The sequence below is a fragment of the Adiantum capillus-veneris genome, chromosome 6 (assembly GCF_014529385.1).
Source record: "Adiantum capillus-veneris isolate H3 chromosome 6, ASM1452938v2, whole genome shotgun sequence".
NCBI lineage: Eukaryota > Viridiplantae > Streptophyta > Polypodiopsida > Polypodiales > Pteridaceae > Adiantum > Adiantum capillus-veneris.
In genome coordinates, this window is record NC_140936.1 from 83,803,371 (window position 1) to 83,830,270 (window position 26,900).

Consider the following 26,900-nt stretch of genomic DNA (forward strand, 5'->3'; position numbering starts at 1 on the left):
CTTAAACTTATTAGCAACATTTTCTTGTTCGGAAGTAGTAGCCATAGGTGGAAAAGAAGAGAGAGTAGCATGCGGCGTTGAGAGAGTATTATTCAAAACAATATCAACATTGAAATCAATATCCACATTGGAAATAAAATGATCGACACATGGAGTAACACAAAAAGAGTTCTTATATTGCATCTTGAGAAGAGAGCTTCATTAAGCTGGACTGTACAAATGAGTGGCAAGGAAGGCACATCCTTCTGTCCCAACAACAGCATGTGTACACCATTGGATTCAAACATCAAACTGTTATGCTCATAGCTACGTTTAAGTGATGATCCTAAACTATGTAACCACTCTTGTCTAAGTATCACATCTACCCGCTCCATATTCATGACTTGAAAATTCAAAAATATATGGTACCCTTGAATTTCTAATGATACATCATTCACTTGAGTATCCCATATTTTGGCATCATGGCCGTTTTTCATAGCAACCTTGTAACGGTGGTAACTGGGAATCTTGGGCGACTTAAGCCGTTTTACTAATTTCTAATTAATGAAATTGTGCCAAGCACCAACATCTACCAAGATTCGCACCATGTGCCCTTGGATAGATCCATGCATATGCACCAACTCATGTGGACCAAAAGTCGGCTGCCATATTGAGGCCATGATACAACACTCATGCACCGCTTTGGTGTGTTACTTCCACAATGAAAAACTAGGACGAGGACTCAAGAGACAATAGCTACACCATGTGTATTGCTTTCTCTTTTCCTTGGGTAGCAGATTTTCCCTGGGGACAATTTTTTTTGCCGTGTCCACTCCCTAAGCATGTAGAACATAATTTTTCCATTTTAGCCTTCTCAAACTCTTCACTAGAAAGAGGACCCCTAGACCCCTTGGGATTTTTGGAATTCTGTGATGCATTTTCTGTAAACTTTCTCTTATGCTGCATATATTGTGGGCGTGCATTGGCAGGTGTAGTGTCATGCACACGAGTACTATGCAATGCTTTTTCATCGGGATCATCATGTATATGAGCTTGGACAATTGCTTCCTCAAGTTTCTGGGGATCTTGGGTTTTTAATGTTCTTCTTAAGCTTTGGTGTCAGCCCACGGATGAACCCATGTACTTGTTGAAAGGTATCAAGCCCCTCCAACTTGAGGATAACATCCCAATAATGTGAAATATACTCCAGTTGTATTTTATGCTGACGCATAGAACACTTATCCAGGCACACAAATTTCTGTCCTTCTCATTGGTAGGCAAAAATTCCTTCCTGAATACAGTTTCAAAGGCCGCCCAAGTCTGTGGCATGATGCCCTTCTCCTTGAGAGACATCCACCATTTGTAGGCCTTGCCCTCCGGTGTCAGACTTGTCTATAGCAACTTGGTTGCATCCGAGGTGCATCTTAGATCATGAATTCCATCCCACTTATTGAGAAAGATATTCACTATATCTTTATTATGTTCACGCTCTTCTCCCCAAAATATTGGTGGATTTTTGTTTTTCAACAAATCCTACACCTCTTTTTGGGAAAGAGAGTGTAGGGGATCCGGAATTGGATCTCGCTCGAGAGGTGGCCCTTGGCCTGGAGTGGAGCCTTGCTCCTGAATATGCCGGTCAACAGAGCCCTTGGATTACTCCCGCTTATTTTTCTTAATTAAATCTGATAATGTAGTGACATTTTGATTCAGTTGTGCAAAATTTGATTCTAGCATATACATACATGTGTGTAGTGCACAAAATTCTTACATGTCAAGAAAATCTTACGTGTCATCTGTCCTCGTTGCAGCACTGTTACTCTCCGTGAGATGAGTTGTCCGCATGGCATCGACAGATGAAACGTATGTGGAATGCTCGAAATCAGAAGCATCTTGCATATCAATGTCCAAATCCATGGTGAGGACGTTCCATGCTAGAAAAGAAAGGTAATACCTGGTTTTCAAAAAGCTCGTAGCCTGATAATAAACCGTGCTAATTGTACGTTCAATCACAACTCAAAGAAATAAGGTTTTTCAAAACAACAAGTCGTTTGAACTTGCAAACTGAAGAATCCAAGTTCCAAGCCGTGCTTGAATCCTTGAATGGTTGAAATCTTTGATGAACTTGAATGCATCCAACGTATTTCGTCAAGACGCCACATTTGTTGAAAACTCTGATGAACTTGTGTGCGTCCAAGCGTACTCTGTGCACGTCTGCCGCACGTTTCAATGCAAGGGACTTGCCGATACACTGTGCACAAGCCACAAATGGTTGCAAGCGCACAATCAGGCTAATCTAGCAAGCTCAAGAGAGCAAGGGTGTGTCACTCACCTCCCTACACTTGCCTTCGTGGAGGATTCCTTGCCGCGAAGAAGAAGGAGCTACTACCATGCCGTGCTCAACCGCCTCGCTGCTGCCATGCCGTCGTCGCAATTCTTGATTACACACACACACTCTCTCTCTATCTCTCACACGTATATATACACACACTCAAGGAGATGAATAAGAAGAAGATGGAGATGGAGTAAGAGCACTCTTCAATTGCACAAATGAAAGAATGAATGAATTTCAGGTTTAGGTGACTTTTATATGAGCTCGTCCCATTCACACTTGGGCGCCCATACTTAGCCAACTAGCCCTTGAATCTTCCTGTTAGAGTGCGCCTCTCATCGGCGATCCCTCTTACTCTTTTCTTATTGGATCGACAAGCCCGGCCCATGACTACTAGAAGTGGACGCCAGTGGTCAACATCCCCCCTTCTTGATGTAGATTCCGTCCTCGGAATATAGCAGTGCAACATTGGGATCCACAGTAGAAGTACCCGTGTCAAAAGAAAAACAACGTTGTGAAAACTCAAAGACAACATGTACAAGTGTGCAATAAGTGAAATGCATACATGATATTCTAGAAAATGCAAAAACAAATTCATGAATTGTAACATTGCCAACTAGAACAAGCGTAGTACCTAAAGAAAACGCAATTGAGTTAGGATTTATTAGGTCGACTCTAAGAGAAGTACACAGGAGCTAGGGCTAAAGTAAGTACTAGATTGACGAAGTTAATTAAAAAATATTGACTAAAGAGTAGTTAACCCTAGGAATTCTCGTCAGGATCTACGGACTAGTGGTCTTGTCACTTATACCACTTAAGTGTGATCCACATAAAATACAAGGAATTTTGTGCTATTTGCTTTCTCTTTTCTTTTTCTCTTTTTTTTGTTTTCTTTTTTGTTGTTGTCATAGTTGCAACAAGTAGCTGGGGGACTCGAGGTCTCAAATACCAGCAGCTGGGAGACTCAAGGTCTCAAATACCAGCTTGAGCATAAACTAGCCGAGAGACTCGAGGTCTCAAATACCAGTTTAACACATGGGCTTCCATAACACAAGTCACACTTACGTGGAATAAACTAGAGAGAACTATATCCTCATAGCCTAAAACATTACTAAAGTTACTACAATCAATAGACTATTTAGGAATTAAAGTCATCAATTAAGTGGCCTAGTTTAGCCTAATGTCCTGATACCTACTTAAAGCCAATTAATAGACCAAACTCAAAGAGAAGAACAAGGTACTAGAAGTTTGAAAAAATTACAGCATTTAAATTGGCAATGTCACAATTTCATAAATTTTATGCAGTGTTAGAATTCAAATGACAAGATGCAAACATGTAAATGTGGAAGCATAGATAAAAGGAAGCATTACACCTGATACAATGGAGAACATCCGTTGTAACATGTAAACATCCATTGTCATTGTCCTTCAAAGGCATACTTATGTAGTCACAAACTGCACAATAGTCACCACCAAACATCCACCTTCCAGAGGCACATTAGCGGGAAAAGGTACTGACACTTCTTGAACACATTAAAAAAACATAAGGAACCCTAACTTAATTATTTGCACTCGCTTTAGAGATTCAAGGGAATAGGATATTGTATAGATTGGGGGAACCTTAAGTCTAAAACCCTATCCTCGTCGTTGACAAAAACAAAGTTATCCTCCGTGAGACCATATGTGTCATCCGTGTCATCATGTAACTCTTCTTCATCATAAGAGGCACCAATGTTTACTAAGAAGGTCACTAGACGCTTATAGTCATCTTGGTCAAAAGGATAGTCTTCTGCAATGGGAGAGACTCTCTCTACTATATATGGATTAGTCGTAGTCAAGAGACGTATCAGCCATTCTAACTCCTCGAAATTCCTTTCACATGCTAGCGTGCCTACCAAATCAAGCACCGGAAAGACCATGTGAAACACTTGTGAAAAGTAACGAGGATACCTGTCACCCAAGGCAGGAGTGGATGACTCTAGCATACTAGCCATATCTGTACACAGAGATAGATGATGGTTAGAGTGAAAATATTACAAGGGTCATGTTCTTGTGCATAATGTGTTTTCATGATTTTGTGTTACAAGCTCTGGTATTTGAGACTCAAGAGAAAAAGATTGTAAGTTTCCACATTATTGTTTGCTGGCTCTTGCTCTTTTACTTTTCTATCTTGTTTTTGTGAGTATAAGGCTTTATTTATACATTCCCTAGGATTGGAGAGTGAGAGGTCAGAGAGGAAGGTTGAGAGGGAAGCAAGTGAATGATGGATGTTAGCAAACACTCCCCCCTTCCTTGGGTAGATCATACCTTTTAGAATGATGTCATCACCTTTTGAAACCAATTATTCCAAGTTGTTATTGGTGAAGGCTTTAACCAATAGTTTTCGACCACCCTATGCGTTTCATCTAGTTGCAAGGGTGGTAAGGTACTCTCCCATGATTTTATTTGCAACGTTGTTGTAAGTGGTGAACTTACAACGGGAGGTGCAAACTCTTCCTTGTTTGTATGGATATGTACAATAGTAGGTGGAGGTTGTGTCAAAGCTTCTATTTCTGTATAAGAACTACATGAAAAGCAAGAATCTTCATTTGACTTCCATGTTCCTGAGCTAAGTGGAACAAATCGTTCTTTCTTCCATACCCAAACTAGATTTGGAGCGGGTGTGTAGCATTCCGTGATTTTTTCCTTTCCACGATCTTCAATTTGTTTTAGAACCATAGAATTGGGCTCACATGGGCCATGCACAAGTAAGAGCACAATTTACGTTTTGGCACCCATATTTGATCATTCTTTTCATGGTAGTCATGGGCTTCCAATAGTTTTTTAGGAATCCAACTCAATGTTTCTTTACATTTATTGGGACGAGTGGGACGTCTCTTACCAGGCTCTTGTCTTTTAGCACTAGCTATGGTCGCTAAAGAATCTTTAGGGACCCACTTGTATGTTTTCTTTGTTATATTGGGATGGGTCTTGTGTGTCTCAAGCTTTATTTCAACTACATCAGTTGAAGATCTAGAGAATTGGTCTATGGGGACATATGGTTCAATCTCTTGGACATGCAATGTTTTGGGTTTTATTTCCTTAAGAGGAAATGTCTCATGGACTATGGATTGAGTGGTAGGGAAAAGAGTTGGTTTCTGTGTTGTGACACCCCGTGTCCCCCAATCAATAGTGCATTTGGTGGCTATAATATACGTGCGTCCTAGGTTTATATTACCCTGCATAGTTTCAACAGGCATGACCAAAAAGTTTTGAGCTACAACCCCATTGTCATAACTGACACAAGTGTGCCAGATTTCAAAAACCGCATTTTTTTTCTTGTTGACACCCTTGACTTGGATAATACTCTCAGATAGAGGTGGCTTCCCTAACTGACACCACACCCCATCCCGGGGGATTCTCTCTATATATAAAACGGGACACCACGTGCGAGTGGACAACTTTGATAAAACCCCTATATACGACTCATATTAGGGAATATGACCCCCCTTTCTACGCTTATACGACAATCAATGCAAAAAATTATCATACCCCTATCTTACATATAAAATTTAGGTCTCACATGATCTAACTGAGTAAAACTAATCAAAGAGAGTGTAGCATAGTGACTGGAAACGTACTAAGGAACCACTTATGTTGATAACTAGATGTACTCTCAATGTGTCTTAGTTTGACTTTCAAACTATGTACCCATTCAGCTTGCACTCTAGCTACTCATACAATTTTTCCCCATCCAAATTACTTTAAAAAAATGGTCATATAGTTATGCTAGGTTCCTCGTGTAAATTTGCATTTATACAAAATCTTTATAGCTTTCATCCCTCAACCAATGAACTATAATAAAAAAACAATCGATTGATACAAAGCAGTGTTAGTTCTTGCATGGATCTTTGTAGCTATTGACTCAAAAGTTCAAGGGCAGACTCTTTTGGGAAGCAATGATTTTGAAACACAAAAACTTCCTATCATTCTTTCCTTTTATCACTCCCCCCCCCCCCCCAACCAATAAATATGATACCCCCTCCCTTATTTTTAAGCTTAAGAGATAAATTATTGGGGGTATGCCCCTAACTTATACGCTTATTTAACTTGTATAAAAAAACCCCCTCCCTTGCACTTACGTGGTGCGATACTTTTTCCATGGTGAATCCCCCGGGCACCCCATATGATAGAAAATTATGTTTAGCACCCGTGCCCAATACTGCATTATAAAGCACTTTTCCATAGGTGTTGTTTAGCTCAATAGGGTATCGTAGAGGTGTGTCAGATTCCCCAACCAATCCTCATCGATTTCAACGTGGAATGCATGTGTAACTCCAAGGTTAGCCTCTTGTTGGCATCTTATGCGTTGTTGTTGCTCCTTAGCCTCAGCTTGTTGAGCTTGTATCTTCTTCAATTCTGTTTGTGCCTTGGCTGCCTTCTTTTGATGGATGGCACATAGCTCCACTTGGCTTAAAGGATCATAATATCTTTTAAATTTTCTCCCATCGAGGAATCCAATGGTTTCAACTCCATCAAGAGTCTCCACACGAATGGTTCCTTGTGGGGTGATCTCACATACTCTATATGGTCATTTTTCCGCATATTTCAACTTTTTCTTTTTGTTACACACTCCATACATAAGGACTTTATCACCAACATTGATATCTTTGTTCTTTAGATGACTTTCAAACCATTTCTTCTTCCTATCTTTCTCCACAAGTGCATTTTGCACAACTAATTGCCTCTCTTCATCTAGCCTTTCAAGGATATATAATCTCTCAACTAAGGGATAACCATCCCAACCTTCTTAAGAAGCTACTCAAAGACTAGGAACGACAAACTCCCATGACATAACTCCTTCTTGGCCATACACCATCTTAAACGGTGTGCATTTAATGGCAACTTTGTACGTAGTACGATAAGCCCATAAAGCTGAAGTCGGCTTTAAATCCCAATATGTGCCATGAGCTTCCACCGTTTTGGTCAAGATAGAGATTAAGGTCTTGTTGGTGCTCTTAGCTTGGTCATTTTCTTGTAGATAATAAGGTGTGGACTTATGGTGAGCTATCATAAAGTTGGTAGTGAGTTCTTTTATTACTCCATTTATAAAATGAGTACCATTGTCACTCACAATCTCAAAGGGACAACTAAATCTTTTAATAATGTTCTCAAATTAAAACTTGGCAATTGACATCGCATCATCCTTACGTGACACCCTAGCTTCCGCCCACTTTGTCACATAGTCAGTGGCAACGATAATATATCAAGATTGAGTGCTACGAGCTGCCGGACTAATTGGGCCTACAAAGTCCGAACCCCATTTTTCAAATGATTGAGTCACTTTAACAGGATGTAAGGGCATCTTATCCTTTTGTTGTGTGATCGTGTAACATTGGCATTCATCACATCCTTTTGCAAAGAGTGATGCATCCTTGAATAAGGTAGGCCACCAATAGCCTGATTGCAACACCTTTCTAGCTGTTGGTTCCCTTGAGAAATTTCCTCCGGCTATACCCATGTGGGCTTCTTGCAGTATGTATAAATAGTCATCCTCACGGGCACAACGTCTAAAAATATCATCCTTCCCTAGCCTGTAGAGAGTCTTACAATGAGAGAGTAAGGTTCACATTCTTTTAAGTAGTTTTCAAGCTATGTCCTTATGAAGCTCTTTGGGTGGAAACCATTAACTAGAAAGTTCACAATCTTCTCACTCCATTCAGGTATGGTTTCGACTAGGAATAGAGAAGTATCGGACAACTCATCATCGACCCCAGTAGGGGCTTCACCATTGGGTATGCGAGACAAATGATCCGCCATGACATGTCTTTTACCAGGTCTCACCACAAGGGTAAAATCAAACTCAAGGAGAATTAACAACTATCGTGTAATTCTTCCCGTGGAACAAGGTTTATTTACTAGATACAACAAGGCTTGATGATCAACATAGAAAACAAAATTTTTGGCTAAAAGGTAGTAGCAAAATTTCTTCACTGCATAAATCATACCTAAACCTTCTCGCTCTATAGTGGTGTAGTTTCTCTCGGCATCATTCAATTGACAACTTGCAAAGCTAATGGGGTAGTCCAGTTTATGTTCTCCTGGTTGAGCTAGAACACACCTAATAGCAAAGTTCAATGCATCAATATGAACATGGAAAATTACATTCCAATCGGGCAGCACTCATAGAATAGGAGCGCTAGTCAATGTATTTTTCAATGACTCATAAGCATGGTCACATTCCATGGTCCAGTGGAGCTCGATAAGAAGCTTGTACAAAGGATGAGCTATCTCGGCAAAGTTTAAAATAAAACGTCGGTAATAACCAACATAGCCCATGAACCTTTGAACCCCTTTATAGTTTTAGGTGGTGGCAATTCAGCAATGGCTTTAATTTTTCTCTCATATGTGGAAATCCCATTTTTGGACATTATTTGCCCTAAAATGACTCCATGTTTAATATATAATTGGCATTTGAAAGGGTTTAAGGAGATGTGATACAATCTGCACTTCTCAAACACTTTTCGTAAGCATGATAGATGTTCTTTCCAAGAGGAATAGACACAAAGGTCATCAAAGACAGCTTCACAAAACTCCCTCAAATATCTCTAAAATCAGTGTTTATTAATCTTTAAAAGGTAGCAGGGGCATTGGTTAAGCCAAAATCCATAATACAAAACGCGAACACTCCAAATTTGGTTATAAAGATTGTTTTAGCTTGGTCCTGTAGCACAATTGTGATTTGATTGTAGCCAGAGTACCCATCTAAAAAGCTATAAGCTTCCTTCCCTGCAACTCTTTCAAGCACATGTTCTGAATATGGAAAGGGGTAATGGTCTCTCCTAGTGGCGGCATTGACCTTCTTCAGATCCACACACACTCTGAGTTTTCCATTATTTTTTGGCACAATCACTATTGGAGACACCCATTCTGAGGTCTCAATAGGGTATATGAATCCGCATTTCACAAGCTTCTCAATCTCTTATTGAACGATTTTTGTATATTTAGGATTCATTGGGTAGGGTCATTGCTGAACTAGTTTAGCCATGCTATTCATGTGGATTGTGTGTTGCACCACGGAAGGTGGAACACCTTTCATATCATGATATGTCCTGGCAAATATATCCCCGAATTCCTTGAGAAGTTCTTTAAGTACACACTCCTCTCTCTCTGTCAGATCTTGGGCAATGAAAACAGGTTTGGACTCTTCTCTTGGGTCTGCTAACTCTATTTCCTTAACTATCACTGGACCATCATAGACTCCATTGCTCCCATCAATAGGTTTTCTTTGAGCCTTTGTATACACAACCTTGAGTTCCTCTGTGGTATAGGATTTGAAATGTTCAGTGCAGGGTGTAAGTTTGTGGGGTCCTGTTGTTCTGTGGACTGTGATTTCACTTCTGATTCCTTTTGTTGTTGAGCTAGCTCTTGATTTTGTCATCTCCTTACTGTACGACTGAACTTTGGCTTCTCTCTAGCCTCTAGTTGTGTGATGTCAATGGGTTGTGGACTACACCACATAACACTTTGAAGGTATTCACCCAGTTATCTACCAGCTTCAGATGAGCATCACATACCCCTATATAATTAAGCCATTCTGCAGTAGATTTCTTTTCATTTATTCTAGCACGCACATTTCCTAGATATTGTTTCCTCTTATATCTCTTACTCTTCTTGTGTAATTTTTTATTACGGCCGATCTCTAGTGAAGAGTCACTAGATGAATTGCTTCTTGTGTCTTATTCTCCCTTGGATAGATTGTCATCTGGGGTACCACTGGGCCCTGAATGGTTTGTCCCCACATTTGCACTAAGATTTAACTCAGATTCTTTGTCCTCATAGTCAATTTTAATTGATGATTCTGGCCCCAAATCGTGTGGGCTATAGTCTTGTGAGGCGCTACTGGTTCCAATGCCAGTCAAACCTTAATCTTGTAGGTCATTAGAAGCTATATGCATTGCTTCTAGCATATTTAAGGGTATGAGTGGTGGCATTTCATCTCCCTCAGGTGTTACAAAGGTCGTCCCCCTATTTCCCCAAGTATCTATGGTTGCTGCTAGGTGGACCCAATCCACATTGTCTGACTCAGTCATCCCAGGTAGGACATCCATATAAGGAGAATCTTCCCCAACATCAGTGTCCGTTTTACACGTGTAACAATACTGTAATGGGGTCGAGTGCACTGTGGTGTCAGATCTATGATCAGTTATAAACCTCTTTTCTAGAGGATGTGCTCAACCAGTTACAAGATCCACCCGAATGATAGAATCTTGAAACTGCAAGTAGAGATGGTTTTTAGACCAGTCATGCACCATTTTTGCTTCCCTCATGAAAGGGTGTCCTAAGATCTGTTAAGTATGGAGCCTGATTTACCCCTTGTAATTTTATGTGTTAAAACACACATTTGTAAGGCCCCCATTATGAGGAGAATCCATCGTGCGTGAAAAAAAATAACTCCCTAAAAGATAAAATCACTTGCCGGAACCCAGAATTTTAACCCAATCTCTAGCCTCCTAAATATTCCTTTTCATCGTAGTATTATGGCCGGCTGGCAGCGAAAAGTGGTCGAAAAACAAACGATCGGTTGTCTGGTTGGCTGGTGACCGGTAGTCAATGTCTGGTGGCCAGTTGTAGGATGCATGTCTAACCTCACCATCCTATCTTATTGCAGTATTAGCGAGAACCACGATTAAATTCTCAATCCATGGGACGAAGCTGACTCGACTAGTGCATAGAGGCTACAAGAGGTTGTCAATCTCTCGAAAAACAACTAACAACTCGCATCTAACTCAAGCTACACTCACGTGACTGAAATCACCAAAAGCCAATCGCTCATCGGCAAAAAAATCACATCCATTACAGCATCAAATGACATCCAAACGTAATGAAACTTCTAGGACATGTTTATAAGACCTAAGCACACATGTTTATGGTCTCAAACCCCACTTTAGGTCAAGTTCCAAAATCACAATTATTAACAGCAGTGGATTTTTAACCTAGTCATTTTTGACCCAGAATGCATCTAAATGCTTAGCAATGATGCCCCAATACCTTGCCTATGCTTAGTTTTTTATTTGAAAGAGTAAATTCCTAGTTATGATGAAATTAGGCCGCGGGTCGGCGATGCCAAAAGCTACAAAATACCGTGATATGTTATGTCAATGCATAGAGCTCTTACCTGTGGTTGCAATGCAACAAACGCAACTGCAATGTGACAAACGGAGAGAGAGTAGCAAGCGCAAGAAGGAGAGGAGTGAGCACCGTTAGCTCACACTACGTTTCTGTTATCCAAAAACTTAATCAAAACTTTACAAAGTTGGCTTTTATACCTTATCCAAGGTCTAAAATGTGTAATGTCCGACGCCCAAGAGCTTTAAGAGTCCACACTTATTGTATCTGCAACCTAGGTACACTAACTGACCTATGCTTTACACCTTGGAACTCTTATTGAGCCTGTAACACGTTACAATTATCACAATCGCTAAATAATTCATGAAATTATAATACATGGTCATTTTGGAAAAATGTGAAAAGTGTGTAACTCCAATCTTCATTGCTTCTTTGTATTTATCCTCGATGTGCATTTGTACGTCTTTGATTTTCGGTCTTTAGCAGCTTCTGTTCACTGACATTGACTCAGGTAACATTCCCCCCTTCCGATTTTAGTGCCCGTCCTCGGGCACTATTGAAAAGTGTTCGTGGAGGTTCTGGAAGGTTTTTGATTGGTTGTTAATGGGCTGATTGTCTTCATATATCGTTGAAATTTTTGATGAGGTTCAAATTGCTGTAGCATCTTCATTGGTCTGAATATGTCTGATGTGAGAGATGATGTTGCATTTGTCCATTGTAATAGCATAATGAGGAGGCTTCTATTTATTTACAAAAACATGTACAAGGGAAATAGAATGATGAGGTTCTAAATTAGGGTATAATACCTCGATGGCCAAAGGGAAAAAACCCAGTGGGAAAAAAGTGCCTTTTGGGATACGAGCATTGTTGGAGTACTTATTAGCATGGAAGATATTAATAAAGTACTCAATGGATTATTCACTGATAGATATGGAATTAAAAAATGTGATATCCGTGGAAGTGTACTGGGCTGATGTCAATTTGCCAGGTCAACACCAAGCGATGGGGAGCATTCGGCAGTCACCAAGCCTGATATTCGCTCGGTGTTGACTCCATTGTCACATGTAATGATTTTAACCCCAAGGTCAGTACCAAGCGATAGGAAGCGTTGGGCAGTCCCCAAGCATCCTATTCGTTGACTCAATTGTCGTACGTAATGACTTTAAGAGCAAGTTCAACACCAAGCAATAGGGAACGTTGGGCAGTCCCCAAGCCTGATATTTGCTCAGTAGTGACTCAATTGTATTATTTTAATCACATCACCATGTCTTCATTGTCGGTTACACCAAGGTCAGCACCAAGAGATAGGGAGCGTTGGGCAATCCCCAAGTGTCCTATTCTCCCAGTAGTGACTCAATTGAATTTTGCCTTTTTGTTGTTGGTTATCATGCCCCAAGGTCTTTGTTGGTGCTTGTAACGACTTTAACACGTAGGCCAACACCAAGCGATAGGGAGTGTTGGGCAGTCCCCAAGCCTAATGTTCACCCAGTAGTGACCCCACTACATGGCTTTGTTGGTTAGTATAACATTGGTTTGTTGCCTGTTGTATTCCACTCAAGGTGCATAGGTGGAAGCAAAAAAGAGTGTCTAATGCATATGTCCGATGATGGGACATCCTATTTATGCATACGCAGAACTGCATGGAAAACAATATTCTATGCAAGAAATATTTTGAGGGGTTATTCAGAAAGATGGTGTAGCTATAAAAGTATATGACATGGCTTTACAAGATGGCACCCCTTTAAGAATGGTTTTCATTGACGCGGATATGTGCTCTCATCTTACTTTGCGTTGTGCGTGAGTGTTGGACTCTACAACACTCCACCAGTTGTAAGTTAATAGACTTCAACTCTTATGCTCATTTCATCTAGCATGAGCAACACGATTGAGATATGCTCAACTCTTATAGCTTGAGCATAAGCCTAATAACTACGAATGTTAGCACAGAGTTTAATATGACTTGAAGCTTTGGGTCTAATGATTTGCTCATTTTATGGCTCAGCAACCCGACTCTGACTATGCCAAAGAGTTTTTTTTGCACCCTGGCAACTTGACTTTTCACATTCTTGTGCTTACAGCAAACATTTCTTCAGGTAAAACTAAGCTTGAATCCTCAAAAAGAGGATTAGTGAAGGACCAAGTTGGCATTGAAGGTTTCTTTTGCCATACCTTTTTTATCATCTTTGAATTTGCATTCTCATTGGTTGGGTTGTCCTTCTTTGTTTGTGAAGACTCCATTATCTTGATTCTCCAATTAGGCCTATTGATAGGATGCTTTGATGTTGTTGTAGGCCTCTGTTCATTGTCAGCTTTTGGCTTTTGACTAGGAGCATTGGAAGACTTGATAATCCAAACCTCTTGATGACCTTTGTAGCTCCATTGTTGACTTTGCTTTGCTCTAGGTATTGTTGAGTTCCTGAGATCTCTATGTAGGTCTGGTGTAGTTGGATTTGGCTTGTGGTTTATTGGTAGCCAAATCTTTGTATACCCTGTGTAGAATCCTTGTCCAAGAGCAACATTCTTTGAGATTCGTCTTTGTTATGTATCCTCTTGAGAGTTGTGGTAGAATTTAGCATCTTGCGATGTTCTTTTGTTGTATACCTGCTTCTTAGGTAGCCTAGGATATTGTCGAGGTTGATACCTTGTGGGCCTTCTTTCTTGGGAGGGACTTGATGTTACTTCATATGCTCTAGCCTGCGGTTTTGGTACCCATATCTGTTTGTTACCTCTATAGTACTCTTGTTCTTTTAAGCTCCATTGTGATGCTATCCATCCCATGTGTTTGTATTTCTGTGTTGATTTCCCATCTTTAATCTAAACCAGATCATTGACTTTGACTAACTGCTCAGAACGAACACTTGCTTAACTTTTCTTTGCTTTCTTGAGTACTTTGGCTGATATACCTTTGCTTTTCTGGGTGTATCCATTGAGGTTTTAGTTGGGTTAGCAATTGACTTGAAGTTTTGAAAGCCTAACTTGCTTGAAGAAGTTGATCCATGAGGGTCCTTTGATGTAGAGGCATATTCTTTCACACCTTCTTTGTTGATCGGTGGAAGTTCCACTTTAGCTTTACCTTTGTCTGCAAGATTTTTCTTCTTTACCCCTGGTCTCGGTGGCATTCTTTGCTCAATAGCTTTTGTGGTTGCTTTTTGCTCTGTTTAATCTGCACTTACTATTGTCTGATTCGCTTTAAGCTCTTTTGAAGTTTTTTTTGATGGAGATAGATCATCTTCAATAAGATTTGCTTTGATATCAATCTCCATTTTAATTGGCTTGAGGTCTTTGTGCTTTCGTCTGTAGGTGACCAGTGTTGGTCTTCATTCTTTGTTGTCTGTGACCAGTGTTGGTCTTCATTCTTTGTTGTCTGTGAAGACCGCATCTTCATTGAACTCTGTATCTCTAAGACCTTTTGGGCCATTGGCATTCCCATTATGATGTCTTTTGGCATATCCTTTGCTGTGTTCACGTGGAATTAAGCTTTGATAATCTGTGAACTTACTTCCATGGTGGTGGAGATGATTCCCCAGCATTCTACGCGTTTGTTTCCTTATATGCTGACAAATTCAGGAGCATCTTCCAGCTGTGGTTGGCCACATCTTTTCCAAGTACGAAAAGACATGAGGTTCTTATCTAGCTGAAAATATAGCTTTACTTATTTTGATAGATTTTTGTCATTCTCACCAACAATGTTGCACTTGATTGTCTCAGGATTGTTTTCTTTATTGAGACTGCTTTTGTTCTGGCAGTGTCCTTTGGTTGAGCTTTATCTGCATCTCCTTTGCTTTGATCACCTCCTTCAATTGATGTTGGCTTGTTTTGTTGTAATACCGCACCTTTTTCTTGCAATTGTTGAGCATTGTGTGCCTGCATTTGAGTAACTTTTGATCTTAGAAGATCCCCTGTACTTTCTGGCAGAATCTGTCTCTTCGAAGGAGATTTTGGTGGTGACCTTTTTGTATCTTTATGGACTTTAGCTTTCGTTGATCTTGATTTTTTTGTCACCTATTTTGGCAACTTGAGGGTTTGCATCATCTGTAGATATTCTTTGACTTCAGTCGTACCATCCACATGGGTTTGTACAAGGTCAGGATCTTGCTGATATTCGTTACCATGTGCATCTTGATATTGCATATGCGAGCTTGGTCTCATGGAACTGTTTGAACACTATGGGACTTCTCATATTTTGACTTTTACTTCTGGAGATCAACTGAAACTTTTGTCCCCAATGATCTTCATAGAAGAATTTTTCTGCAAACTTTGATGGTTTCTAGGTCAATGAAAAGCTTCCAACAATCATATGATCTTTCAATGGTTTTTGTTTTGACAGAGTCTGCTGGCTAGAAGTCCTTGGGTGTCTAACTGGTGTAGCATTTTCTGGTACTAGAGCTGAGCTTGATGAATTTGCAGCTCCCCCTTCCTAGGGTGATCACTATAGCCTGCTTCATTGTGATAGGCTCAGAACTATTTGGCTCTGGTTGAGTCTCATCTTTTGGGATTGTGAAGGTACACTTTGGGTAGCACTGTTGATGTTTGGCATCTATAAACCTTCTGTATAGTTTCCTATGTATCTCCATGAAACATGACAAATTATCTCCCAAGTCAAGCTGTATATAGCATTATCTTTGCCCTGATATTTTCTATCCCATGTGTCTCCTATGATATGAGCTTCTGTGGTTTCAGGACCCAAGGCATCATAGATGCTAGACTCTCGTCTATATCTATGACTGCTTTGGTCAAAGTATATGTTTGTTTGGTCACAACATCAAAGCTTGATTTCCAATGGAGGAGAGTTTGGCTTTGGACAGATTTTTGGGTTCACTCAAGTAATATCCTTCAGCTCTAGAGAGGATGGGCTATAATAGATTCTTTCCTTTGAAATGAACCATCCTTTCTGATCTATCATTGGATGCACTTCTATGAGTTGGTATGTGGGCTATTCAAACACTGATTGATCCTTTTTGTACAGTTTCCCTTTTTGGTCTACATAGTGGTCATATGAATTATGTGTACCATACAAAGCTAACATCATTCTGTTTGATGTGTCCCTTAGACTCGTGAATGATTGCACACTTGTGACAGTGGATGCAAAATCATTTGAAAATTTAACAGTCTTTTCAACCTTCAGTGATATCTCGATACCTTGACTAAATTCATGCAAGAATGTGTTGTTCAAAGGATCAATTTTAAGCTTTTCAGGTGCCTGTGCATCTTTATGATGATTTTGAACTTGCAATGCTTTCATTGGTGCTTCTAATGGTAATGTAGAATCATCCGATTGCATCAAAAGTGACTAGCTAAATGCACTTACATCGAGACTCGCCTTTCCAATTTTCCCTCTGCCTTGCGTGGCAGTTGATGTATCCTTGTTGTTTGGATTTCTTAGACAATATTCAAAAAAATGTCCACCTTTTCGTCCACAATCTGAGCAATATGCCATGACTGGTGGTATTTCAATCGGCTCTATCATGTCAAGCTCTAGTTGAGAAGTTTCTACTTCTATGTTTACCAAGTTTTTGGTATCTTCTTTTAGAACACTGAGCATCAAGCTATAGATTGATGCATCTAGACCTTTGTATCGTCTTTGGCTTGGTTCTCCAATTAGGTTTGCTTCTATTGGCTGATCTATTGGTTCTTGCAATTCTGGCTCTCGACTATAGATCTGACCACTGTAATCCATGTACAATGACCCTGATTGCATATGCACTAAATGTATGTTTTGCGGACTTGTGCAGATTTCTAGATAAACACTCGGGTTGATTTTTTGCACTTCTATCTGCACTTCGTCTTTGAGCTTGCAATACCTGGCTCCACTAAAGTCAGTGAACATATGGGAGTTCTTTGAATTCGACTTTACTCTGATCAATAAGATCTTGGCTTCTGTGTTGCTTTTGCTGCTCATCAAGTTCTACGGCCTTTGGAATCTACATATAAGACTTTATCTCCATTGTAGCCATATAGCTGCAAAATGTGGTCTGTTGCACTTATACATGTGTTTCCACGGTGACTAACTTGCTCTCTTGTACTTGAATTCTCAGCTCGAGATGAGTCCATGTCGGCTTGTTTTGAATAAACTCTCCCCTAGCAGATTTTGGTATTGATTAGCAAAAAAACATTCCTACTTGGGTTTGATAAGACTGCTTTTGCCAAAGTACTTCTGACAGTTGATTTCTCTTAGACTCACAAGAGTTGATTAACTCTAGCTCGAAAGTGTCAGAATTGATTGTAGCCTAAGAAATGATAAATATCTAGGGCTTGAATAACCTAACTTGTAGATTAGATTGTTATCCGTTTTTTCCAGCTGACTTGAATTCCGCTCCTGTCAAGCTCCCAATTCTTTGCTTGCAACCTGGTTCTTCAATCTGAGCTAAGTGAGTCAGCAATTGAGATTTCCAAATTATATCCTTTCAAGGAGCTAAAGGACTAATCTGCAACTTGAACTGAGATAGCAGGTACCAATTTGAATCCGATGGAACCCAAACTTGGCCAATGGCCTTGTATTATGTTGTTCTAACACTATAGAAGCTCGAAAGTCCAAAATCTTCTTTCTGGGGCTCAAAAGTAATAATCTCGATTATTTACTTTTCTTAGGTTCTACACTTTTTAGGCTTGTTTTGCCAATTAATTACCTTGTTGTGGTCTCTGGACAAGTTTGGTTGAGTTTGATCAAGATTTGTCCAAGTTATCAATTGTTTCGTGTCCGTAGACTCTGATTCCAAGAATCTGGCTTAATTCTCAATTTTGTGATCCAAATTTCACCAAATTTAATTTGTGGAGTCTACTTGATGTGCTTGACCCTGTGGTATACTCAGTTGTGCAAAATTTCTCAATTCAGAGGAAATGTAAATAATCGTGATTATTTACTACTTTTTTGTTAACTTTTTTTTTCAAAAGTAAATAATCGCAATTATTTACTTTTGTTAATTTTTGGTCATTTGAGCATGTACGCTTGTTTAACACATCAATATAAGCCTATGAGTCAAGTTTCACCGAATTTGAACAAGATTTACCAAGTCACACTCAAGTTCTTGACATTCAGTACAGATTTCAGTTTTTATCAAGGTTTTGGTCTGTTTTGTGATCCAAACTTCATGAGCCTTCACAAAAGATGTTTGAAATCATGCTTAGAGTCTATGGTATCAACCTTGATCAGTTTTGAGCCAAAAGTAAATAATCACGATTATTAAGTTTTGACCTAAAATGAACAATTTTTTTAACTTTTTACTAGACAACCTTTTTATGATCTATTTTGAGCCTATGAATCAAGTTAAAACTTATTTTCAACAAGATTCATCAAGTCGGACTCAATTTCTCGACAATCAGTACAGATTTCCGTTTTACCCAAGTTTTTAGCTTGTTTTGTGATCCAAACTCTATGAGCCTTCACAAAAATGTTTGCAGTCATGCATAGAGTCTCTGGTATCAACCTTGATCAGTTTTGAGCCAAAAGTTCATAATCACGATCCTAACACGAATAATTTTTTCAACTTTTTCACTAGACAATCTTTTTATGATCTATTTTTAGCCTATGAATCAAGTTAAAACTTAATTTGAACAAGATTCATCAAGTCATACTCAACTTCTTGACAATCAGTACAGATTTTAGTTTTTACCAAGTTTTTAGCTTGTTTTCTTATCCAAGCTCTATGAGTCTTCACAAAATATGTTTGCAATTATGCATAGAGTTTCTGGTATCAACCTTGATCAGTTTTGAGTCAAAAGTTCATAATCACAATTATTAGCTTTTGACCTAAAATGAACAATTTTTTCAACTTTTTCACAGACAGTCTTTTTATGATCTATTTTGAGCCTATGAATCAAGTTAAAACTTAATTTGGACAAGATTTATCAAGTTTATCAATTGTTTCGTGTCCGCAGACTCTGATTTCAAGAATCTAGCTTAAGTCTCACTTTTGTGATCCAAATTTCACCAAAATTGATTTGTGAGGTCTACTTGCTATGCTTGACCTTGTGGTATGTCCAAATGTGCAAGATTGTCAATTTTTGGAGGAGATGTAAATAATCGTGCTCATTTACCTTTGCAAGTTTTTGTTCCAATCTGGACACAGATCTGTTAAGCACCTCAAGTTAAGGTCTCTAGCCAAGTATCATAAAGTTTGGACAAGTTTTGGTCAAATGGTCATCAATTTTCTGTCCACAAACTGACTTTGCAAACTTAGTCACAATTTTCAATCCAATGATCCAAATCTTACCAAATTTGGTTTGTGGGCTTATTACAACATGGTTAAACTAGTGGTATGCTTACTTGGTCAAAAAAGTTGAAAAATGGAGAAAATGTAAATAATCGTGATTATTTATAAAACTGGTAACTTTTTGCATCTTTTTGGTTAAGTGATCATGTACACATGATTGTCACATCAATATAAGCCTATGAAGCAAACTTCATGAAGTTTGGAAAAAAAAATTCCCAATTTAGGCTCAAGTTTCAAAGTGTAAATTCCTAGTTATGATAAAATTAAGCCGCGGGTCAGCGTCGCCAAAAATTACGAAATACTGTGATGTGTTTACGTCAATATGTAGAGCTCTTACTTGTGGTTGCAACGCAAAAAACACGACTGCAATGTGACAATCGGAGAGGGAGTAGGAAGCGTGAGAAGGAGAGGAGTGAGAGCCGTTAGCTCACGCTGCATTTCTATTATCCAAAAACTTAATAAAAACTTTACAAAGTTAGTTTTTATGCCTTAGCCAAGGTCTAATATGTGTAATGTCCGACGTCCAAGACCTTTAACGCTCCACACTTATTCGATCTGCAACCTAGGTACACTACTTGACCTATGTCTTACACCTTGGAACTCTTATTGAGCCCGTAACACGTTACAATTATCACAATGGCTAAATAATTCAGGAAATTACAATACATGGCCATTTTGAAAAAATATGAAAAGTGAGTAACTCCAATCTTCATTGCTTCTTTGTATTCATCTACGATTTTCATTTGTACATCTTCGATCTTCGGTCTTTAGTAGCTTCTGCTAACTGATGTTGACTCAATTAACACCAATGGTCGGAAATCAATGGCCGGTGGCCGAATTCAAAAGCGGACTTGTCTTCTCAAGGGCGGCCACACATATTAGGGCCAAAAACGTCTCAAAAAGGGATGTTTATTAGTCTAAGGATTAAGGAATAGTCCAATAGTTATTTGACACGTATACAAAAGTATGGCACTCTTGTCTCCTCTATTGTGGGTTTTGGTGGTCCTATTTTGACAGAGAACCGCTAAATGTCTTGATCATAAGGCTGAAACTGCTATATTTGGGTGCTTCCGGTGAGAGAGCTCATTAAATTTGCGGCTCAAAGTAATGAAGTCTCATCTTTTATTCTATTTTATATTTCACAAAAGCGTTGTCAAAAGATACGAAATCTATGTCAGAAGGCTCTCAAAACAAGGACATTAATGACAAATTACCTACTTTTTTCAAACGTATACCTTTCTCACTCTCTCTCTAGTTTGTGAGAGGTTTAAGTCTTTCCGGCCTTCTATAATTTCTTTCTTCTTCTCTACTCTCCGAGTTTCCATGGCATCTTTTGCACGTCGCCCTTCACATAACATAACTTCTTGTGACTTTCATAACGTTAGAGAGGATGGTCTTTGGAAGCCCATATCTTTTTGTGTCAATTGTTGAGATGTAGAGAGAAAGAGAGAGATACGAGACAAGAGACACACCATGTACGCTCCCAAAGACTGATTCATATTGAGGACAAGATACAAATATATAGGTGAGACCAAGTTGAGTAGAGTGAGCCATATATAGCTCCAACACCCCCACTCAAACAAAGGTCTCTAGCTTTGGATGAAAAAACCCTTGGGGAGTTCAAGGGAAAAACCCAAGCCCCTATACAATGTGAAAATATGAACCAGCGATGATGATGTGAAAGTGAATTGTGTATCTATGTACAAATGTTCAAGTGACTTAGGGATCACAATGTGCAAATGTGGACTGTGCATAGTGCATGGTACCTAAAAGATTACAATGTCATATGTACAAAGCGATTACAATAGCAAAGAAGCTAATCTAGAAAGAGTGAGGCCGAAGCAACTCCAAGCTCCGAGCGCAAGAGGATGGAACGTGACTCGTTGAGGCCTTTGGTCAAAATGTCTGCAATCATCTGGTCACTTAGACAGTGTTCAACCATAATGGTTCCTTTGCGTACTTCATACCTGACATAATGATAATGGACAGCAATGTGCTTTGACTTATTATGTTGAACATAGTCTTTTGCAAGACTATTATCACTTTGGTTGTCACACCGCAAGGGTGTGCTAGAAACAAGAGAGTGACCAATATCAACCAGCATTTGTCAAAGCCAAATCAACTCACGAGCTGCAAGTGATGCCGCAACATATTCCGACTCAGTCGTAGAAACCGTAACACAACGTTGTCTTTTGCTGGTCCAAGAAACAAGACAACCATTTATAAAGAAGCAATTTCCACTAGTAGATCGCATAGATAAATGTGAGCTTGCCCATTCTGCATCTGTGTAACCCAAAAGAGAAAGAGATTGCATAGAATCCGATGTGAGTTGTCGTCGATAGACTCAACCAAAATCTATAGTGCCTTTCAAGTATTTCAATACATGCTTTGCAGCAGAACAATGCTTAAGAGAAGGACATGCAAGATGTTGTCCAAGATAATTAGCAACAAACATAATATCAGGATGAGTGTTCATGCCAACAAACTGAAGACATCCAATCAAGTTAGCATAAGGCTGATTTGTGACAAGTTGACCGCCATTGTCAGAAGTGTTCTTCATAGAGCTCGCAAGACAAGGTGTGTTCGTTGAATGTGCAGATTCCATACCAAATTTTTGAATAGTATCTGCAATAAACTTTGACTGTCGAAGGAATAAAATACCTTTTGTACGGTTCCGTTGGATTTGAATGCCAAGACACGAGTGAATCTCTCCAAGATCCACCATATCAAATGCAGAAGACAATAACTTTTTCACTTGCTGAAGAAATCCCAAATCATTGGAAACAAGGATGGTATCATCCACATAAAGAGCAAGAATCACAAAACTGCTACCTTTGTGTTTTATGTATAAGTTGGGGTCTGATGAGCAAGAGATGAATCCTTTAGAGGTGAGAAAAAGATCAAATTTTGTATACCAGGCTCGCGAAGCTTGTTTGAGACCATATAGTGCCTTATGGAGTTGAGCAACAAGGTCTTCTTTACCTGGAATAACAAACCCTTCTGGTTGTTCCATATAAATTTCCTCTTCCAAGTCACCATTAAGAAAAGCAGTTCGCACATCCATTTGATGAGCTTCTAAATCAAATTGAACAGCAAATGCCAATAAAACTCGAACACTTGTAATGCGAACAACTGGTGAAAAAGTCTCTTGATAATCAACACTAGCTACTTGGGAGTAACCTTTTGCAACTAAACGCGCCTTGAACTTGTCAAAAGATCCATCTGCTTTTACTTTTGTCTTATACACCCATTTACATTTAATAGCTGTACGAACAGGAGGTAATTCAGTTAGTATCCATGTACCTTTAGAGATAAGAGAATTGTACTCTGCTTCCATAGCCTCTTGCCATTGATCCTTTTGTGGTGAAGAGATAGCTTCATCATAAGTAACGGGATCTTCAAAAGTAGAAAAAGCATTATCAGCAATATTGTCATTACAAACATGACATGATCCATGCTCAAAATCAATAGGCAGATCAACAAAAATATCAATATCATCATTGGCAACATTCGGAATGGATGGTTGTGAAGAGGAAAGTTGCTCTATAGGAAGAGTTTCATCTTCTGAAAGAAATGGAAAAGCCTGAAGCAATGATTTAGTATCATCAGAATCATCCATGGACCATGAGCCTCCCATAAGTTGTTCGTTAAAAGTGGCATCACGATTCACAATTACTTTCTTGGAGGAAGGGTCATAGAATTTGTAGCCTTTGGAAGTGTCAGAATATCCAATAAAAATAACTTTAAGACCAGGAGCATCAAGCTTTGTTCGTGTTTCTTTGGGAACAAGAATATAAGCAATACATCCAAAGGTTTGAAAATGAGATACAGAAGGAATGTCACCTGTCCATGCTGTGATGGGTATCTTACCAGAGGGTGCAGTAGTAGGAAGATGATTCTGAATAAATACTGCTGTCAAAGTAGCTTCAGCCCCGAAAACACGAGATAAGCCAGAATGAATCAGCATACATCTTACAGCATTGAGAATAGTGCGATTCTTTCGTTCAGCAACACCGTTCTGTTGAGGCGAATATAGAATAGTGTGTTCATGATGAATTCCACTGTCAGCACAGTAACTCACAAACTCTCGAGAAACATATTCGCCTCCATTGTCACTACGAAGCTTCTTAAGGCGACGACCAGTTTGAAGTTCCGCAGCCTTGTGGAATTGTTTGAAAACAGATAAGGCTTCAGATTTTTGTCTAAGTAGAAATACAGTCGTATACCTTGAGAAATCATGAATGAAAGTAATGAAGTAGCGATATTGTGATCTCGAAGAACGTAGAGGTCCACATATATCAGTATGAACAAGATCCAGTATGTCATGAGAATGAGTTGTATTTGAAAGAGGAAAGGGTTTACGATTGTGTTTCCCAAGAGCACAAAATTCACAAATTCCCATATGGGGATGGGCTTTAAGATCCATGCCATGAACAAGATCACGATGTTGAAGATCAAGGAGTTTTGAGAAATCAGCATGAACAAACGTGATGCCATACTTTGCAATCATTATCACCTGGAGCAGTGACAACATTTGCTACAACATCGTTGAGAGAGAGTTCAAACAAGTTACCGTTTCAAGGAGCAGTGGCTATAGTTTGTCCATCTTTCTCAATTCGGCATTTGGTATGATCAAATCCAACAAACAGACCAAGATCAACAAGTCTAGCAACTGAAAGAAGATTACGTTGAAGATCTGGTGCATGTAATACTCCTCCCAAAATTCGAGTGGAAGAAGATAAGGTGCCAAAATATAAGTCTCCAATACCCTTTACTTGACAAGTAGTATCATCAGCAAGATAAACAACACGTTGAACTGGCATTGGATGATAGTTATGAAGCCACTTAGACTGAAATGTCATATTTCCTGTAGCACCAGAATCGACAATAAAAAGTGATCCATCACGTACATGAAGTATTCTATCTGGAGCAACTGAACATAGGACGCAGCTTGTTTCTGGTACAATGTTTTTTCGATGTTCAGTAGCATATGCTCTATTCTGATCTGTGTCGAATCGACGCTTATAGCACATATGAGTGGGGTGATCAGATCGTCCACAATATTCACAAGAAGAAGAAGAAGAGTCTCTAGATAAACGTGGTTGATTTGTGGTAATATTGTGTTCTTCATCATATTGACGTGCCCAACAATCATCTTCAGTATGGCCATTTCTGTTACAGTAAGAACATTGCTTATTAGGAAATTTGAGACGAGAGAAAATATTACCGCGACCACCACCTCTGCGGTTTCCTCGTTGAAATGGACGCCTTCGAGCATAAAAAGCACGTTCCATCTGTTGTGACTCAGTCTCCTCTTGTGAAATCATAGCTGTATCGTGACCAGCATTACGACGTTCTTGACGTTGAGAGTATTCAATTAAAGACATGCAGGCTTGGTCGAAATCAAGACCATCTTTATTAGAGAGAATAGTAACAATGTTATCATAAGAAGAGTCCTTCACCGTATCAAGGAGAAGTGTAATCAGTTGCTTTTGTGGAACAGGATCACCGGCAGTAGCAAGTTGATTAATAATAGATTTGAAAGATTCAATATGTCCCGTCATGGCAGTACCAACTTCATATTATAACTTGTTAAGCAACCCTCTCAAATAAAGTATTTCTGTAACATATTTCTTCTGAAAGTTTGCAATAAGGTACTTCCATACATCGTGGGAAGTAGGCAGTTCATACATATCAAGCAAAAAGGAATCAGTAAGAGTAGAAAGAATATACCGACGAGCTGCTTTATCACGTCGTTGCCAATCCGTATAGGCAACATTCCAAGCTTCAAATATAGGTCCTTCAGTGATAAGCACGTTATCATTATCCGTATCAACAGGCTGAGGCGGACAAACACGATTTCCAAGAACAACATCGGAGAGTTCATCGCCTTCAAGAATTAACAACATCTTTGCTTTCCAGCCTGGAAATCCTTGACCTTGGAAAGGAGGAACAGAACGGTGCCAAGAAGGAAAGCCGTTGATGAGAATATTCATAGCCATATCTTGTTGCGAGAAGACGTATAAGATAAGATCGCAGAATCTGCACACCATATGCGGTGAAGGCCTCAATTGAGAATGAGAGAGATATGAGGACTGTGTTCTGTCAACGATAAACGTAAGAAGGATGCTCAAGGAACGTCCAAAGATGTGAGAGACGTCACCCAAAAAGGCAGAGTAAAGGAGACGTTAATAATAAAAGAGTCCTCAAAATAGAGTGGCGTCAGACACAAGATTGACGGCCACAATACGAATAGCAAAAAGCTAAATCTTCTCGAAAAAGTTAATGCCAAAATAAGAAAAACGATCGCGGACTCTTCACGAAGAAGTAGGACGAAGAAAGCTGCGTCAAGCTCAATTACAGTAAAAACAGCATAACTTTTTGCTACGAACTCCGATTGACGCAAACCTAGAGCTCAAATGGAAGAGCTCGAGGAGATGAACAAGTTTTGGATGAGAAGTTCCATTGCGCTATGCTCCATTGCGCTTTTCCCATTTCTCCAAATTTTGAGCAGAACACCCCGAAAAATTGAGATGAAGTTCAGGGTGTCATCAACAAGAAAACGTAATGAACGATTAGATTGATTAGCAATAAACGCCACACAAAACACTAATCATATTCTTCTTAACACAAAACAACCACAGTTAACAAGAATCAACGCTCAAAAATAAAATTTTTATCAATTTTGAATCTTACATGTGAATCGCATACACATACTGTTTTGTCACCATGAATTGAATCGGTGCGTGATCGTTACCGCTCTGATACCATGTTGAGATGTAGAGAGAAAGAGAGAGAGACGAGACAAGAGACACACCATGTACGCTCCCAAAGACTGATTCATATTGAGGACAAGATACAAATATATAGGTGAGACCAAGTTGAGTAGAGTGAGCCATATATAGCTCCACCATAAATGACTGGGTAACAATGCTTCCTTTATGCAAAGGTATACACAGAGTGAAGAGAATTAAATGCGATAAAGTAAAAAACCATTGGAAAGGTCATGTTATTGCTTTCAAAGTGACCGACAATGGATAGCTAGCTAAGGTTCAACATGTGTACATGGCCAAGGATATGGTGTTAGACTCGGAAGAACATCCCACACTGCATTCTTACTATAAGTACAAAAAAAACTATTTGATACACTGAATTTTTCATTATTCCATTGTTTTTCTCATTTTTTGATTCCATTCCAGATATATTTCCTTCAATAGCTGTGGAATGGCAGCGTGTGAAGAGTCTAAGTGGGACGTTCAAAGTAATGCATAAAG

At 39.2% G+C, this 26,900-nt stretch overlaps 1 protein-coding gene across 1 annotated transcript in view; it reads right to left on the reverse strand.

Annotated features, from left to right (window-relative positions):
- Positions 1 to 1,761: 1,761 nt before the first annotated feature.
- The window catches only part of LOC147455801 (uncharacterized), a 32,585-nt gene continuing 7,446 nt past the window's right edge, over positions 1,762 to 26,900 (reverse strand). Inside the window, exons 2-3 of the mRNA XM_086513759.1 lie at positions 2,042 to 2,227; positions 1,762 to 1,953 (exon numbers count right to left, since the gene is read on the reverse strand). Of these exons, the coding sequence (XP_086369885.1) occupies positions 1,762 to 1,953; positions 2,042 to 2,227 (378 nt within the window). The remainder of the gene's footprint in view (positions 1,954 to 2,041; positions 2,228 to 26,900) is intronic.